This window comes from Bufo gargarizans, chromosome 6, assembly GCF_014858855.1.
Source record: "Bufo gargarizans isolate SCDJY-AF-19 chromosome 6, ASM1485885v1, whole genome shotgun sequence".
Classification (NCBI taxonomy): Eukaryota; Metazoa; Chordata; class Amphibia; order Anura; family Bufonidae; genus Bufo; species Bufo gargarizans.
Genome location: NC_058085.1, coordinates 280,325,772 through 280,345,226, shown reverse-complemented (window position 1 = coordinate 280,345,226; position 19,455 = coordinate 280,325,772). Strand labels below are relative to the sequence as shown.

The 19,455-nt window shown below is 45.7% G+C and overlaps 1 protein-coding gene across 1 annotated transcript in view; it reads right to left on the bottom strand.

Moving 5' to 3' along the window:
• Positions 1–12,820, bottom strand: part of LOC122942150 (cadherin-like protein 26) — a 119,871-nt gene extending 107,051 nt beyond the window's left edge. The window contains exon 1 of the mRNA XM_044299649.1: positions 12,728–12,820. Within this exon, the coding sequence (XP_044155584.1) occupies positions 12,728–12,820 (93 nt within the window). The remainder of the gene's footprint in view (positions 1–12,727) is intronic.
• Positions 12,821–19,455: the final 6,635 nt, after the last annotated feature.

The window sequence follows — 19,455 nt, the reverse complement described above, 5'->3', positions numbered from 1 at the left end:
TGGTGTCAAGATTGAGGCCCTCCTGCTCCAGAGTCAGAAATATCCAAACTTCTCTTATCGTGCACTCTTAGATTTTAAGTTGGGACAAGTTGAACTTAAAGTGCACGTTAGTTTAAAGTTCATCAAAATGGTTGATCATCTGAAAAGATGCTTGCTGTATAAGAAAATTATGTCCAATAGACAAAATATCTTTTAATCAAAGAAAGATTGCAGGTGAACGATCTTTCTTTGAAAGAACATTCCCAGAAAGATGATTCGTCCATCGCCCAGTTTCACATAGCCCAGTTTGAACAACTGTAACGGCCAATATGGACTAAAATGTTAATGAACGTGTCTGTGAAATGACCGTTCACCAGAGGATCATTTGTTCAACTGCTGTTCAACCATCAACCAACTTCTATCTAATGTGTATGGCCACCATAGAGTCACCAAGTCTATGTATGGCAATACGGTTTTTGATTATATTGTTGAAAGAGGGAAGCAAGGGAGGAAAGAACCAAGCAAGAAAGGAAGAGCCAAAATATAATGCCCTAATTCCCCCAGGACCTGTTTTTCACTGGAAGTGGGAGTACTGTATGAATTACAGAGGCAAATACTTTGTCATGAAAGGCTTTGTCCACCTTTGAACACCAACGTATAATATAAGTAACTAGCAAAAGGACCCGGCTTTGCACGGGTATATTTCATCTATCTCATTTAATGTTTGTGTATGTCATTAAAAGATTTCAACAGTATCCTCCTTAACAGTGACCTCTACAGCACCCCGCCCCTTAACACTGACCTCCATAGCAGACTGTCCCCTTAACTGTGATCTCCATAGTTCCCTGTCCCCTTATCAGAGACCTCTACAGTGCCCTCCCTCCACAGCAGCCCGCCCCTTTAACAGTGACCTCGAAAGCATCCCGCCCCCTTAACAGTGACCTCCACAGCAGCCTGCCCTTTTAACAATGACCTCCACAGCGGCCGCCCCTTCATTAGTGACCTCCACAGTACCCCATCTCCTTAACAGTAATTTCCACAACACCCCGTCCCCTTAACAGTGGCCTCTACAGCAATCTGCCCCTTAACACTGACCTCCCTAGCGGACCATCCCCATAACTGTGACCTCCACAGCAGCCTGCTCCTAGGGTGGCCAGAGGTCTGGTTTTAGGCCGGACAGTCCGGCTTTCAGACTGCCTGTCCTCCATATGGTCGCAGGGCCTGAACGGACACAGGGATGTTCTTATGAACAACTCACTCTCAGACAGCAGCACTGCTGTCTGAGAATGAGCTGAAGGTAGAAAGTCACCCTCCCTCGATCCCCTGCAGCTGACAGAAGTTGATTTTTACCTTCATTTTTTCAATCCCCATCGGCTGTAGAGTGTGAGGGGGCATGGCTTAGCATGACCTGGGGGCGGGATTTTTAAGTCTATCTTTTGAGTGTGGCCTGAATGGCCACCCTACCTGCCACTAAACTGTGACCTCCACAGCATTCCGCTCCCTTAGTGTCATCCACAGGGCCGGCCTTTGGGGTGTGCGATCTGTGCAGCCACACAGGGTGCAATGGCAACAGGGGTGCTCGGCAGCCAAAACAGCTCGCAGTCGGTCTCTTACAGCAGGCCGGCCTGAGATTGTGTGAGGCGAGCCTGGCGAACTGAGGCGCTGCAGCTGCCAGGTCAGGTTCTGGAGCGTGGAGGAGGAGCTTAGGGGCGCAGGCGCAGCGTCCAAGTGCTGTGCCTTCACAGAGAGCCGTGGAAGGATCCGCTCAATGTGTGAGGGCGGCAGCTGGTACTCTGCAGACAGTGAGGGAGCAGAAGACTTCAAATAGTGAGTACCTGTTCTTATTGGTTTTTTTTTTCGTTTTAGTTTTTTTAACCAAATATCTTTCATTAAATCGGGGCTGGGTCTAATTAAGTGGGGCAGGGGACTGGATAAGGGTGACAGACACTGGGTATGATTAAGGGGGCAGGGGACTGGATAAGGGTAACAGACACTGGGTATGATTAAGAGGGCAGGGGACTGGATAAGGGTGACAGACACTGGGTATGATTAAGGGGGCAGGGGACTGGATAAGGGTGACACTGGGTATGATTAAGAAGGGCAAGGGACTGGGTAAGGGTGACAGGGTATGATTAAGGGGCAGGGCACTGGCTCTGGGTGACACTGGGTACGATTGAGGGGGGCAGGGGACTGTGTATGGGTGACAGGGTATGATTAAGGGGAGCAGGAGTCTGATTAAGGGGTGCAAAGGGTTGATGAAGGGGTGCAGCCTGGGGATTGATGAAGGGGTTGATCTATACCTGCAGTACAGAGTTTTATGTATTATTCAGTTGATCGCTAGGTGGTATCTAGTACAGCCCTATGTTATTTGGTATTCTGTTTATCTATGCTTTATTTGGCACAAGATTAGCTTGCACAGTGCGCCTGAACACCTAAGGCCAGCCCTGTCCACAGCGACCTGCCCCTTTAGAGCTGACCTACAGCAGTGAAGAAAAATGGCTACCTGGAAACCTGATGTAAAAACTGTGTGTATGTGGAGACTAAGGACCTACGAGATTCAATTGGCTGATAAGGGACATGTGACCGTGTGTATGGAAGTTGGGATATAAAGAGATAGACTTGCAGGCTTGTATTGGCTAATGCAGGTCATTTTTTGGGAATATCTCAAGAATGGTACGTCCTAGAGAGCTGAGACCCCCACAAGATTTCTTTCCAGGTAGCAAGGGATGTGTATACCAAGTTTCGTTGCAATCGATGGTTACGTTTTTGAGTGATCGTGGAACATACATACATACATACATTAATACACACGTACGTCCTTCTTTATATATATAGATGCATATAACCAGTTCAGTCACTTAATAAATACATGACTCATCTTGTAGTGACTTTGAGTTACAGCCTGTAATATAGTTCAAAGCTGCACTAACTACTCTGCTGACTGTTATTGGAAACAGTCAACAAGCTTGTCGACAGACGCAAGCCTAAATGCTTTGCTTATCACCAGAGCATGATCTGTCAAGACACCGAACAAGCAGGCAATGAATGCAGCTCTAGTCTGTCCTATTCAAGTAAATTGGATAGAGCAGCTGTAATTACACTGTTCGGCCATTGCGATGTTGTCAACAAGCAGGTAAATAGTGAAGAGATCACAGCTGTGGCTAGTCATCGGCTGTAGCATAGCATCTGACTCTATAAATGCAGAAACTGACATGCAGGTACCAGAGAACCAGTGAAGAAAGCCAAGGAGCTGGAATGGATTTTTCCAGTGGTACAGCTGTCTGGGTTGCAAAAATAAAAAATAAAAAAGCTAGACATGGACAACCCCTTTAAGGCTAAAATTAGTTATGTCACTAAGGGGTTAAATGCATTTATGGCACCTGATTTATGCAAAAACAGCTATATTTATCTGAGGCATAAATTCAAAATCCATCATAAACATTTTTCGGGAGGGCTTTCCCATTTTTTTAAAAAGATTTTGGGTGTCATCAATTAAGACTGGCATTTTAGACGCCTGTCTTAATAAAGCCCCTGCACTGGTGGGGGATCCGCCGCAGTCATGTATAGGCGTCTGCGCCAGCGCCAGTTCTAAATGTAAGACAGCTTCCTTGCTGAAAACAGGCGTAGAAAATGGTAAATGAGATGGGCCTGACAGCCCGTCCGCACGCCACACCCGCTTTTTTAGACCTGGCATGAGTGGAGAAAAGTCACAGATTGTGCCACAAGTAACCGTTGCACCGCAATCTGTGCCAGAGTTAAGCCTAATATAGGCATATTTCTGGATGATAAATGACCCAAAAAATATTTTCACAATTTAATGTACAATTACTGTTATATATCATATTGTATTATACATTTGAAGCATGGGAGGACATAAGGCACACTCCCTCTTAACTAACCCACTGAATCTTCTCAACAAATCTGTAATACATATATACACTACTCAAAAAGTTAGGGATATTTGGCTTTCTGGTGAAATTTATGGAAAAAGTAGAAGCATGCAATGGTGATTTCCTCTTCTCCAACAATTTATTGAAAGAAAAGCCAACAACAGTGGTAAGTATACCCCCACAAAAATGTCAGTGTCTCAAAAACTTCTCATGAGGCCTTGAGCACGACGTCTAATGCTGTTCACAAGTCAACTTATTGTCTGCTGAGAAATGGCATCCCACTCTTCTTGAAGGGCGGCCCTCAGGTCATTGAGGTTCCGGGGTACAGAGTTAGGAGCTTCTAAACAGCGACTCAGCTGATCCCATAGATTTTCAATGGGATTCAGGTCCAGAGAAAGTGCAGGCCAATCTAGCAGCCTGCTGATGTCACGGAAGGTGTACAGGAAACAAGACAATACAAAATAAATATATGACTCACTGGATCCAAAACTAAGGAACAAAAAGGGAGACCCCTGCATAAGACCTGGCACTCTCCCTGACTGCTCAGCCTATGCGAACATCCCAATGGTAGATGATCGCATATCCTCATACCTCGACTGTATAACACCTGAACACCCTACAATAGTGAGGGGACACGACCACCGGCTGCCTACACTAGACACGGAGGGAGTCAGGGTCACCTGGGATCCAGCAAACAGAAAATCACAAATGAATGTACAACACTTATCTTGTAGAAGACTGGGAAATAGGATCAGCATGCACACACACTCCAGGAAGTTGTATAAACATCACACTAATGCATTATGGGGAGGAATTTAAAGGGATGCAATCAGTCCAACTACATGACAGCTGAGAGAGGCTAATGAGATGAGGAACTGAAAACCAAAACAAAGGAAGCTCAAGGAGGAGGTTCTGAAAGGCATCTGTCCGAGCTTCTCAGATGTCTGGTGGTGACAGTACCCCTCCCTCTACGAGTGGACTCCGGACACTCAGAGCCCACCTTCTCAGGATGGGACCTATGGAAAGCCCTGATGAGACGAGTGGCCTTAATGTCCGTCACTGGAACCCACATCCTCTCCTCAGGACCATAACCCTCCCAGTGAACGAGGATACTGGAGAGAACCGCGGACAACACGAGAATCCACAATCCTAGAGACCTGAAATTCAAGATTACCATCAACCATAATCAGAGGAGGAGGCAAAGGCGAGGGTACAATGGGTTGAACATAAGGTTTTAATAAGGACTTATGAAAAACATTATGGATCTTCCAAGTCTGAGGAAGATCAAGACGGTAGGCAACAGGATTGATGACAGACAGGATTTTGTAAGGCCCAATAAACTTAGGACCCAACTTCCAGGAGGGAACCTTCAATTTGATATTCTTGGTAGACAACCACACCAGATCACCAACATTCAGGTCCGGACCAGGCTGTATGCCCCTCTTAGATCTAATTTGGAAAAGACTTTAGCCCCAACAATCTGGTTAAACAGGTCCGGGATCAGAGGAAGCGGATAAGGGTCACGAATAGTGATACTGTTCAGCTCCCTGAAATCCAGACAAGGTCTTAAAGTACTATCTTTTTTCTTAACAAAGAAAAAAACAGCGGCAACAGGTGACTTTGAGGGTCGTATGTGTCCTTTTCTCAGACTCTCAGAGATATAAGCACGCATAGCGACCCTTTCAGGTTGGGAAAGATTGTATAAACGAGATTTAGGCAGCTTGGCGCCTGGGGTGAGATTAATAGGGCAATCGTACTCTCTGTGCGGGGGCAAATCCTGAACTCCACTCTCAGAGAAGACATCCGAAAATTCAGAGAGAAAAGATGGTACAGTCTTAGTAGAAACCTCAGAAACAGATGTCGTGAGGCAATTCTCTCTGCAAAAGTCACTCCAACCATTTATTTGCCTCGCTTGCCAATCAATGGTGGGGTTATGTTTAGTGAGCCAGGGTAGCCCCAACACAAGAGGAGTAGGCAATCCGCTAAGGACGAAATATGACACATCCTCAATATGAGCATCACTCACAATAAAACGAATATTGTGAACTATGCCCTTTAATGATTTCTGAGAAAGTGGAGCGGAATCAATAGCAAAAACAGGAATATCCTTTCCCAAAGTGCATACCTGGAAACCATGAGTTATCGCAAATTGATTATCAATGAGATTGACAGCTGCTCCACTATCTACAAAAATCTCACAAAAAATGTTCTTGCTCTCTAGCGCCACCCTGGCAGGCAGGACAAAACGGGAACTACAAGCAAACGGAAAACCTTCAATTTCCGCCTCAACCCTGCCAATAGTAACAGATGGAACATGTTAAAAGATTTTTTCCTTTTTGTTTCTTTATTACTCCCAAAAAACTGCCAGAATCTCCTAGAGGGACAAACATTTGCCAAATGATTTATACCTCCACAACAAAAACAAACCTTCCCATGCGGGCTGAATCTTCTATTGTCAGAGGCAATCAACCCCAGCTGCATGGGCTCCTGCTCAGAAGGGGCTGACAGCGACTGAGACCCGCTGCACTGTCCTGGGATTGAGTATGACCGGAAGGAGTGATCTCTCCTCTCTCTCTAAGACGCCTGTCAATACGAACGGCCTGAGACATAGCATAGTCCAAGGAGATAGGCCTCTCATGAAAGGGAAATGCATCTTTCAATCCCTCTGAAAGACCATGGCAAAATTGACTTCGGAGTGCAGCATCATTCCAACCAGTATCAGCTGCCCATCTCCGAAATTCTGAGCAGTATATCTCTGCGGATTGTTTACCCTGGCATAACAGACGTAGTCTAGACTCAGCCAAAGCAACATGATCCGGACCATCATATATCTGACCCAGGGCTAAAAAGAATTCATCCACTGAACGGAGGGGCCGTGCCCCCACCGACAGCGAAAAGGCCCACAACTGAGCGTTACCCCTGAGTAGCGATATAATGATCCCCACCCTCCGTTCCTCATCACCAGAGGAATGGGGAAGAAAGCGAAAATGGAGTTTGCAAGCCTCTCTGAAACGCACAAAATTCTCACTACCCCCGGAGAACGTATCCGGGAGCGAGATCTTAGGCTCAGAACAAACTCCATGAACACAAGCTGAACCGGTCACTAGAAACTGAGAAAGAGTCTTACGGACAGTGGCGTACACACATTCCATGGGGCCCCGGTGCGAAATTGATCCATGGGCCCCCCCCCCCCGGTCATTTGCCTGGGGGGCTGTGGGCCTGCTGCTGCCCCCCCCCCCGGTCATTTGCCTGGGGGGCTGTGGGCCTGCTGCTGCCCCCCCCCCGGTCATTTGCCTGGGGGGCTGTGGGCCTGCTGCTGCCGCCCCCTCCCGGTCACTTGCCTGGGGGGCTGTGGGCCTGCTGCTGCCGCCCCCTCCCGGTCATTTGCCTGGGGGGCTGTGGGCCTGCTGCTGCCCCCCCCCCGGTCATTTGCCTGGGGGGCTGTGGGCCTGCTGCTGCCCCCCGTCATTTGCCTGGGGGGCTGTGGGCCTGCTGCTGCCCCCCCCCCGGTCATTTGCCTGGGGGGCTGTGGGCCTAGTGTGCCCTCCTGCAGCTGCTACCCCCGTCGTCATCTGCTGGCGGCCCCAGGGTCCGGTTGGGTCGGGGTCCGGTTGGGTCGGGGTCCGGTCCCGCGCGCCCCCCCCCCCCCCCCCCGGCTTTTACTTACCGACCGTCGCGGGCAGGGCAGAGGAACTTCGGTTCTTCTTCTTGTGTTCTTCCGGTCGGCGCCTCGGCGGGTCCTCTTCTCACAAGACACGTCCTCTCGTCGTCACGTCCGGATCCCGTCTGAGAACAGGCGCGTGTTCCCGCGAGACCTGCACAGGAGTTCGCACAGGTCTCGCGGGAGTTCACGGGCCCGGCGCCGGCGCTGACGTGAGTGACCGCAGGGAGGAGGGAGGACTGGGAGGAGGAGGAGGGAGGACTGGAGGAGGGAGGAGGAAGAAGGAGGTGGAAGGAGGTGGAACTTGGAAGGAGGAGGAAGGAGGAGGAAGGAGGAGGGCGGGCCCGGGCCGGGGGGGCAACGTATGTGACGGTCCGTCTGAGTCTGAGACACAGCTGCAGCAGGGGCCCCAGGGGTCCGCAGGCGGCCGGGCCCCCCTGGGGTGCCGGGCCCGGTCGCAACTGCGACCCCTGCGACCCCTATATGTACGCCACTGCTTACGGAGATCAGCTACCTCCAATGAAAGACCCTGGAAGAGTTCAGTCAAATGCTTGAGACGGTTTTGGCGGTTTATAATGTCACGGAAGGTGTACAGGAAACAAGACAATACAAAATGAATATATGACTCACTGGATCCAAAACTAAGGAACAAAAAGGGAGACCCCTGCATAAGACCTGGCATTCTCCCTAACTGCTCAGCCTATGCGAACATCCCAATGGTAGATGATCGCATATCCTCGTACCTCGACTGTATAACACCTGAACACCCTATAATAGTGAGGGGACACGACCACCGGCTCCCTACACTAGACACGGAGGGAGTCAGGGTCACCTGGGATCCAGCAAACAGAAAATCACAAATGAATGTACAACACTTATCTTGTAGAAGACTGGGAAATAGGATCAGCATGCACACACACTCCAGGAAGTTGTATAAACCGCACACTAATGCATTATGGGGAGGAATTTAAAGGGATGCAATCAGTCCAACTACATGACAGCTGAGAGAGGCTAATGAGATGAGGAACTGAAAACCAAAACAAAAGAAGCTCAAGGAGGAGGTTCTGAAAGGCATCTGTCAGAGCTTCTCAGATGTCTGGTGGTGACAGCTGATGAGACTCTGTTACACTCTAAGCTCAGTGGCCACTTCCGTCTGCTTGAAGCCTTGCAATGGCAAGGCACTGTTGATCAATTGTTAAGTGTCGTATTGGTCTCATGATGTCAAAATGTGAACAGCATGATGAGGAGGACTGTTTAAATGCCAATTCTAATTGAGCCAGGAAATATATTCATTCTTTTGAACCAGGAATGCATTTTAGGTTACATGTACAGCACTGGAGCGATAGGCAAACATGGCGCCCGCTCACACGTGCAGCGAGCGTCTTGGCTGGCAGGTCTCTGCTGTTTCAAACAGCAGAGACCTGCAGCTAATTACTGAGACTGACAATAATGCTGATCGCAGTAATTAAAGCCTTTAGATGCAGTGATCAAGTTAGATCACAGCATCTAAATGCGCAAAAACCCAGACGCTCGTGCTTCTGGGAGTGTTACCGGCATCCTCTGTGGCCAGTTCTCTATGCCAGTAATTGATTTGATAGCTCTCAGCCTAGCAGAAGAGGCTGAGGACATTCACACTGCAATTCTTATGTTGGTCACCAGGTGGTAGGCTGACATTAGAGATGAGCAATAGACATGATTGTTAAAAATAGATTTTGTCACACAAAAAAAAACTGTTAAGAAATATATAAAAAAAAAAATATATAAACGTTTAAATCACCCGCCATTCCGCATAATAAAAAAATAAATGCCTAAATAACAAAAAAATATAAACATCATGTGTATCACCACGACCGAAAGCACCCGTGCTATTAGAAAAATATTTTTCCAATGCAAGCCGCATTGGAAAAATATATCTTACCCAAATTTTTACCCAAATTTTTTTAATAAAATGTGATCAAAAAGTCACACACTCCAAAATGTTATCAATAAAAACTACAGATTACAGATTATCCAGCAAAAAAGAGCCCCCCACACAGCTCAGTAGATATAACTATAAAAAAAGTTATGGGGTTCAGAATACAGTGATTGTTTTTCAAAGTTTAAATAAACTTTTACACTGTTTAGACAAAAAAAAAAACCATATATATATATATATATATATACATAAATAAGGTATTGTTGTAATCTTACCGACCCAGAGAATGAAGGTCATGGGTCCGTTTTCCCGCAAACGGAACACTGCAAAACCCGTAAAACTGTGGAGAAATTGAGTTTCTTTTTCCAATTCCACTCCATTTGGAATTTTTTTACGGCTTCCCACTACATTGTATGCCATAATTAATGGTGGCATTAGAAAGTACAATTTGTCCCGCGTAAAATAAGCCCTTATACAGCTATGTGAACAAAAATATAAAAAAGTTATGGGTCAAGGAAGATAGGGAAGAAAAATGAAAGCGCAAAAATGAAAAAACCTCCGGTATCCTAAGGGTTAAAAGTGGCACATAATTGCACAGATAGTGAATATTTCCTGTTTCAGGTGCAAAAATAGTATAAAAAGACAGTGGTTCCGCTACCAAGGAATGTGGATAACCCCTCTATAAGGCCTCATGCACACGACCGTTGTGTGCATCCGCAGTCGTTGTTCCGTTTTCCGTTTTTTTACGCAGACCCATTGGCGTCCGTGATCAGTGTTTCCAGTCCGTGAAAAAAATATGACCTGTCCTATTTTTTTCACGGACAACGTTTCACGGACCCATTCAAGTCAATTGGTCCATGAAAAATTATGGCTGCACACAAGATTGTCATCCGCGTCCGTGATCCATGTCAGTGATCCGTGTCCGTTTTTTCCTATCATTTCAAAGGCAAACTTCAAGGAAGACCCACGGAAGAAAAAACGGACACGGATCACGGAACAACGGAAACCGTTTTTGCGGACCGCAAAAAAAACCGTCCTTGTGCATGAGGCCTAATCCAAAGCAGAGTCCTGTTAAGAAAGCAATAGTACATGGCTGTGTGGGAAGGAGTTAGGCTACTTTCACACTGGTGTTTTGGCTTTCCGTTTGTGAGATCCGTTCGGGGCTCTCACAAGAGGTCCAAAACGGATCAGTTTTGCCCTAATGCATTCTGAATAGAAAAGGATCCGCTCAGAATGCATCAGTTTGCCTCCGTTCTGTCTCCATTCCACTTTGGAGGCGGACACCAAAACATTGCTTGCAGCGTTTTGGTGTCCGCCTGACAAAACTGAGCCAAACGGATTCGTCCTGGCACACAATGTAAGTCAATGGGGACGGATCCGTTTTCTATGACACAATCTGGCACAATAGAAAACGGATCCCTCCTCCATTGACTTTCAGTAGTGTTCAAGACGGATCCGTCTTGGCTATGTTAAACATAATACAAACGGATCCATTCTGAACGGATGCAGATGGTTGTATTATCTAAACGGATCCGTCTGTGCAGACCCATGACGGATCCGCACCAAATGCGAGAGTGAAAGTAGCCTTAATTGATCTTGCGCTTGTGTGAGATATATGTGATCAGAAGGTTCAGCCTCTGGACATAAACAAGAATGTATCCATTCAGGAAGCAATGAGTGAGGTACTAAAATACATCAGAATTTCCATAATTCGACATTAACCACTTCACATCCGGGCCATTTACCCCCCTCCTGACCAGGTTTAATTTTGTAAATCTAACATGTGTCATTTTATGTGGTAATAACTTTGAAACGCTTTTATTTATCCAAGCCATTCTGAGAACGTTTTCTCGTGACAAATTGTACTTCATGAGAGTGGTAAGTTTAAGTCGATATATTTCACCTTTATTTATAAAATATAAAAAAATTTACCCAAAATTTTAAAATTTGCAATTTTCTAAATTTCAATTTCTCTGCTTTTAAAACAGAAAGTGATACCTCAAAAAATATTTATTACTTAACATTCCCCAAATGTCTAATTTATGTTGGCATAATTTTGTAAGTGTTATTTTTTTTTTTAGGACCTTTAGGTCATGTGATAGCTTTATAGAGTTGGTTTTTATGGATGCAGCAATACCTAATATGTATATTATTATTTTTTTTTAAATGTAACACAATAATAGCAGTTTTGAAGCAAAAAAAACACAAAAAAAACATTTTAGTGTCTCCATTGTCTGAGAGTCAGTTTTATATTTTTTGACCAATTGCCTTAGGTAGGGTCTCTTTTTTTTTTTTGCAGGAGGAGGTGACAGTTTGATTGGTACTATTTGATCGCATGGTGTATTGCAATTATGATGTAAGGTGACAAAAATGGCTTTTTTTTGCACTGATTTTATTTTATTTTTTTGCGGTGTTCACCTGAGGGGTTAGGTCATGTGATATTTTTATAGAGCTGGTTGTTTTTCAAATAAAATAATTGTGTTTTAATGTCTCCATGTTGTGAGAGCAATAGTTTTTTTATTAGTGATTTTCTTATGTAGGGGCTCATTTTGTGCGGGATGAGGTGACGCATTTTTGATCACTCAGAGTTGCACTTTTTGTGATGTAAGGTGACAAAAATTGCTTTTTTTTAAACAGTTTTTATTTTTTTATGGTGTTTATCAGACATGGTGGATCATGTGATATATTTATAGAGCTGGTCGTTACGGATGCGGTAATACCAAATATATCTATTTTATTTTTTTCTATTTTTAAAAAAAAAATTATTACTTAATTGGGGATTTATTTATTTTTTTACATGTGAAACATTTTTTTTATTTTTATTTCTTTAAACTTTTTTTATTTATTTTTTATTTTACACTTTGTATCCCCCATAAGGTCATACAAGACCTCTGGGGGACATTTAACTTAATTTATTTTTTTCACTATGGATTTCTCCTGCAACTGGCTGACATAGTGGCCCCAGTTACAGTGGAAATACAGCCCCCAGATAGGCTGTACAGCAGTATACTGCGCTGTACAGCCTCAGTGCAGAGCTGATCATGGTCTGTGAAAGACCCATCAAGTCCTGCACTCTCCAGGCCCCAGCGGTCACATGACCACCGGGACAGGGAGCGCATAGCGCTTACTGATCTGTATGCACAGCGCTCGCTGAGCACTGTGTATACAGCGATCTAGAAGGCAGGGACTCCTGCCAGGTCCTTCACCAGGACCTTCACAGACAACAACCGATCAGTGGGGTCTAGTTGTTCATTCTCATCTCTAAAATACTGTAGTGCTTACCGTGCCAACTAGTTTGGGGTATGGATCTGGCAGCTCTTCTTGAAGGGTGAACGTGTCGATGATCCAGTCTCTCTTCTGGCGACTTTGTCCCATCCTTCGCTGTAATCTCTGTTGGAAGATGACAAGTGACAGAATAATGTGAAGACATACTTGATTTTTAATGGCAGACAAGTAAGGTTACCAAAACCAATTGAAGTGTGTGTTAAATCTTAGCATTTAGCAACATCTCATTGTAGACGGCTGCATGCTACCCCAGGGCTCCACATTTACTGAGGTAATTGCACCAGATTGTATTTTAATTAACCAGGCATGAAATGCATACCACATAGTCTGCATCTCTACTTTCTAAACAATAACGTGTCCTTCAAAAAGTGCTTCAGGCAAAAGCCAGAAAAGGTTTTTAAGATGGTGATATATACTTCTAATAATGATGGTTGTGATGGATCTTGTCATTCTGCAGCCTCAGGTGGAATTGTTTACTCTTACCCATAGAAAAGACATGGTCAAGGAAAATGCCTTGGTTTGCAAAGTTTAAGGGGCAATTACACAAATTTTCTATTCATATTTTAAAATCTATGCTATGAACTCATCCAATGTAAATGTAGCTACCCAACTACTACTTTCCAGGTATCACCCATGAAAGCTGCAAAAGTGACAAACTCTACATAATTACACAGATAGTGAGCATTCCCTGCCATGTTGATGTATAATTTCCCATTTTAAGTGTATTGAAAATCAGTGGTTTTAAAAAGGGGTATTCTCAGGATGACTAACATTGTCCTTCTGAAGCAGTCTGCAAAAAGAGATAAAACTTCTACACAGAAAGGTAAGCCATTATTACTTTACTGATGCTGTGTGGGGGAAATGTTACCTGGCAGTAAAATAGTAGACGATAGAATTGTGTAATACTGTTGAGGAGACCCTGACAAAATCTTTTAGTCCTCCTCTTCCTAGATGGGCCCCTTCTGGGTCAGGGCCCCAAAGCAGCTGGTTCCCCTGCTTCCCCTATAGTTACGCCCCTGCCTTTAAGTCTTTCTAAGTGTACCATGCAATCTCCCCAAATGGCCACAGGCATGGAAACTGTTTCTCTATAAGTGCAGTTCCCAACTGTGGGATGCAGTCCTAAAGTGCAGTGAGGTGCAGTCCCCTGAAGGGCAGAGGCCTGATGAAGTGTATCTAAGCGAAACGGCCGCCACCACTTGTCGCGGTTGTGTGGCGTCTTGCATCCTTTCTGCCACGTTTCGCACAGAATGCGCTTCATCAAGGCTTGAGTAAGCGCAATCTTCGCGAAACTTATCACCCGAGGACACCATGGAGTTTTTTTATTTATGTAAATAAAAGTTATGTTTTATTTTAAATTACAAGTCTCTGGACCTATTAAAAATGTGTTACTGAAGTCTCTCATGACCCCAAATCCGAGGGATTCATCTGTGCTGCCTTTGTCTTCATATAACGGGAGTGTCTAGATTATGCAAATTTAGAGTGAGCTGTGCAAAAAAAGATTTTTTTCTTGCTACTCTAAATGAGTACCCTGTGCTTGTTCTAAACTACATGCTTCATTGAGTACAGGAAGGGTTAAAATATCTCAGAATATTAGAGTCTTCTCTTGTCAACAAGACTATGATTAAGTCCTCATGAAGCAATAATATTTCTGCTTTATTTTTGGAACTATTTTTAAATTTATGGCACAGCATGGGAAAAAAACACTCTCTGAAGGTTCTGAAAGGTGAGAATGAAGTCATTCGTTCTTCTTTGACATCTGGAAAAATGTTTTCTTTCCTTCCCCAAGCGATGGTCTAATACTTAAGAGGACTAATTGGTTGTTCACTTTATTTGCAGTCACTTGGTGGAATAATGGCATATTAAGCATCACAATATCTTGATGGTGTGAGGTATTTCCTAGAAGATTAGTTGCCGACACTGCAGGCATCCACTTTAAGAATGTTAGAAAAAATCCAACCTAGAACACTGACATTTAAACAATCTCAAACAGAAACAATACATTGGCTGATACAAGGTAACAAATTAGCAGATGGAAGTGTGCAAGCGCTGAGATTGATATGATGAGAAGAAACAGGTGACAAACGAACAAGCAAAATGTGTTTCCTGTAAAGACCATATAACTTCCAATAGATTAAAATATCTCATACTACCAGACTAATAGCAGAAAGCCAGGATTCGATTTCTTGCAGTTTCTCACCTGTGTGACTCAGTTTGCCCAGGCAAACCAGGTGCAGAACAGTGTGAGAGTGATGAGTGGGTGCAGGGCCGGCCTTTGGGGTGTGCGAGCTGTGCGGCCGCACAGGGCGCCATGGCAACAGGTGCACCCGGCGGCCGACACAGCTTGCAGTCGGTCTCTACAGGCTACAGCAGCCGGCCGGCCCGACCTGAGCAGAGATTGGGTGCAAAATTGCAGGGGGCGCCAGGCAGCAAACACTAAAATGAGGATCATGGGAGCCTATGGCTCCCGTCCCCTCTGTTCCTTCTCATAGGCTTCAGGCTAGTGGCCTGAAGCCTATGAGGCAGTAGAGCGAGCGTAGTGTGTAGACTGTAGTTGATCCTAGGAGGTATGATGTCAGGGGAAGAGGCGGAGTCTCGTCACACAGGGGGCGTGGCCTAACGATGTGCGGGAGATTCTACAGAGCAGGAGCAGAGTGTGAAGGTAAGTATGTGGAGGAGAATAGTGACTGTTATTTTTTACTTGGGGGCTTTTTGCAGGGGCTGAAGGGAGAAGGAATCATCTTTGTACTGGAGACTGTATGTTAGAGGGGTCTGAAGAGAGGGTAGTTGGGGTGATATTATTTACATGGGACTGTATGCTGGAGGGGCTGAAGGCAAGAGGGTGATATTATTTTACATAGGGCTGTATGCTGGAGGGGCTAAGGCAGGGAAGTGATGTGTCTTACATGGGACTGTATGCTGGAGGGGCGTTGTATCTTACATGGGACTGTATGCTGGAGGAGCTGAAGGCAGGGGGAGTGATATATTTTACATTGGACTGTATGCTGGAGGGGCTGAAGGCAGGATGAGTGATGCATTTTACATGGGACTGTGCAAGAAGGACTGGAAGGCAGGACTGTGATGTATCTTACATGGGACTGTATGCTGGAGGGGCTGAAGGCAGACGGCAAAGAGAGGGAGTGTGATATTATTTACATAGGACTGTATGTTGGAGGGGCTGAAGGCGGAGAATGATGTATTTTACACGAGACTGTATGCTGGAGGGGCTGAAGGCATGAGAGTGATGTACCTTACTTGGGACTGTATGCTGGTGGGGCTGAAGGCAGGAGAGTGATCTACCTTACATGGGACTGTATGCTTGAGGGGCTGATGGCAGGGAAGTAATGTGTCTTACATGGGACTGTATGCTGGAGGGGCTGAAGGCAGGAGGATGGTTGTATCTTACATGGGACTGTATGCTGGAGGGGCTGAAGGCAGGGGGAAGGTTGTATCTTACATGGGACTGTATGCTGGAGGGGCTGAAGGCAGGGGGAAGGTTGTATCTTACATGGGACTGTATGCTGGAGGGGCTGAAGTGGGGGCAAAATTATTACTATAATACTACAGAGGGGGCCATTATAATATTAATAATAATAATACAGAGGAGGAAATAATAATAATAATATAAAGGGGCCAGTATATATTATAATTATACAGAGGGCATTATTGTTATGGGCACTACGGGGGAGCGGAGGTCTGTTATCTGAGGATGATAGTAAAGTGAGAAATCCCGATAAATTTCTGTGAAACTCTGCAGAGACGAGACGCGGCTGAAAGAAGTTATCATGACGGTCCTATCTCCGAATGAAGATGCTGAGGAAAGTCTACTTCACTGGAGACGTCACTGGATGTAACAGGTATGTGCGGTACTCTTTTTTTTTTTTTTAAACAAATATCTTTCTTTAAATGGGGCCTGGGGCAGGGGACTGGATAAGGATAAGGGTGACAGACACTGGGTATGATTAAGGGGGCAGGGGACTAGATAAGGTGGGTGACACCGTGACAGTCACTGGGTATGATTAAGGGGGGCAGCGGACTGGGTAAGGGTGACACTGGGTGTGATTAAGAAGGGCAGGGGACTGGGTAAAGGTGACCGGGTATGATTAAGGGGGGCCGGGGACTGGCTATGGGTGACACTGGGTATGATTAAGGGGGGCAGGGGACTGGGCAAAGGTGACAGGGTATGATTAAGGGGGGCAGGAGACTGGCTATGGGTGACACTGGGTATGATTGTACTTGTTTGCACTTGCACTTAAATTATCTGTAATTAAAGAAAACTGTTTGTTACAAAGATTGTTTTCCTCTTTGTGTATGTTTAGGTGAACCGGGGAGGGGGGGGCGCCACGAGATTAGCTCGCACAGGGCGCCTGAACACCTAAGGCCGGCCCTGAGTGGGTGAGTGGTGAATTTCACCTGAAAATGGAACAGACAAATTAGTGAATGTTTTTTACCTGTCTACTATGTATAGCAGTGGTATGTCACACCCAAAAATTGGTGAATTTCACCTGAAAATGTAAAAGACAAATTAGTGATTTTTTTTTACCTGTCTACTAGGTATAGGAGTGGTATATCACACCAAAAAATTGGTGAATATCCAGGGCCGTCTTTGCCACAGGGCAAAAGGGGCAGCTGCCCCGGACCCAGTTGCTCCTGGGGGCCCAGGGGAGCTCCGTTTCCCGAGTCCCGACTCGTGACTAGTCTCCCATTGATTCACTGACTCTGACTGTCTATGCAGCAGCGCAGCAGTCTTCACTAGAACAACTTGAACTTACAGCGAAGCACTTTGGCGCCCGTCACGTGGTAAAAGGGGGTGTGTCGTGTGTGACTCACCGCAGCCTGGTGAGTGGCGCCACGGCGGAGCAGCCAGCAGCAGGGACTAAGTCCCCGCCTCCGGTCCGGAGCTAAAGGGATTGGGTGGCGGTGGTGAGTCACAGCCTCACGTGACCAGACAAGAACCAGACCAGTCTCATGTCACCTGACCTGACCTACCTAATAGTACCTTAAGTTACAGTCAGCCAGCCAGACCTGCCACTGCCGCGCCAGGAGGGGAGGACAGGACTGAGGAGGTAAGGTAAGCAAAAAGCAGTGGCACGCTGCGCGTATATATTGACTTTATTTTATATTAGAAGAAACCGGTCAGGTCACCGAATCTGATTTAATAATTAACCCCAGATCCGGCCATTCATAAATTAGTGGGGGATTATTATAGAGAGCCCCAGGAGGCATAAGGGGTTGGGTTCTTCTCTCTGTCTGACTCTGCTGCTGAACTGTGGCCTGGCGCCACCACCTGCCACATTTACTAATCTTTGTTCAGGCGGGGCCTGGGGGGCCCTTATGGTGTGGTGTGGACTGGTCATTTTCACTAAGGAATATAGTTTAACCATTTATGTGCAAAAGAGAAAATAAGAAGTCAGCTCCAATCAGATATCTGCACATAGACAAAGACTCTTGGTCTATGTGCGGATATCTGATTGGAGCTGACTTAGTGACCTCTTTTTTTCTCTTTTGCACATAAACGGTTAAACTATATTCCTTAGAAAAAATGACAAGTCCACTCCATGAGGGCCCCCCTGATCAAATATTAGTAAATGTGGCCGGCCGGCCCCAGTTTAGCAGACAGAGAGAACCCAACCCCTTTGTCTCCCGTCTCTATAATAGTCCCCCACTAATGGGGTTATTTAAATTACTGGTGGATTATTAGAGAGACGGGAGACAAAGGAGTTGGGTTCTCTCTGTCTACTGAACTGTGGCCTGGGGCCACCACCTGCCACATTTACTAATCTTTGTTCAGGGGGGGCCTGGGGGGCCCTCGTGGTGTGGACTGGACTGGTCATTTTCACTAAGGAATATAGTTTAACCATTTATGTGCAAAAGAGAAAATAAGAAGTCAGCTCCAATCAGATATCTGCACATAGACCAAGAGTCTGGGTCTATGCAGATATCTGATTGGAGCTGACTTAGTGACCTCTTTTTTTCTCTTTTGCACATAAACGGTTAAACTATATTCCTTAGAAAAAATGACAAGTCCACACCATGAGGGCCCCCCTGAGCAAAGGGTGACATCAGCCATCCATAGCAACGCCACTGCCTCTATCTGTAAGTCGCTGGAGTGCACGGCAGGCTCGCTTTTCTGAAGCAAGTGGAACTGTGAACTGTCTGAACTCTGAATGGCTGTACAGTCAGTAGTGGCATGTGACACATGTGGCAATAATAATGTGTCTGCTGGCCTGCAGCCTGGTAAAAACCTGTGTCATGTCATGTGTGATGTGCATCCCAATTATGCCATACATACATGTACAGATACTGGTCCTGTACTCCTGTGAGGCTGCAAGGCAGGAGTGTGGACCACTCCTGAGACTGCATGTGCTTAGGCCTCATGCACACGACCGTTGTTTGGGTCCGCATCCCTAGCATGCAATCACGCCCTCCACCACAACACACACCAAAAAATAATATTCCACACACCTCGTAGAGAAGTAAACTTTAATAATGTAAACAAGAACTGGTTCCCAAATAAGGCTCCTTTCACATCACCGTTTCTCCTTTCCGTTCTCCGACTCTGTTTAGGAGCAGGAGAACGGAAAGGACGGATTCTGCAGATAACAGACCTAACTTAGCGTAACGGAGCCTAAAGACCCCATAGACTATAATGGGATCCGTTCAGTGTCCGCTCAGAACATGATTTTTGAGCAGAGACGAAAGTTGTGCATGCAGGACTTTCGTCTCCG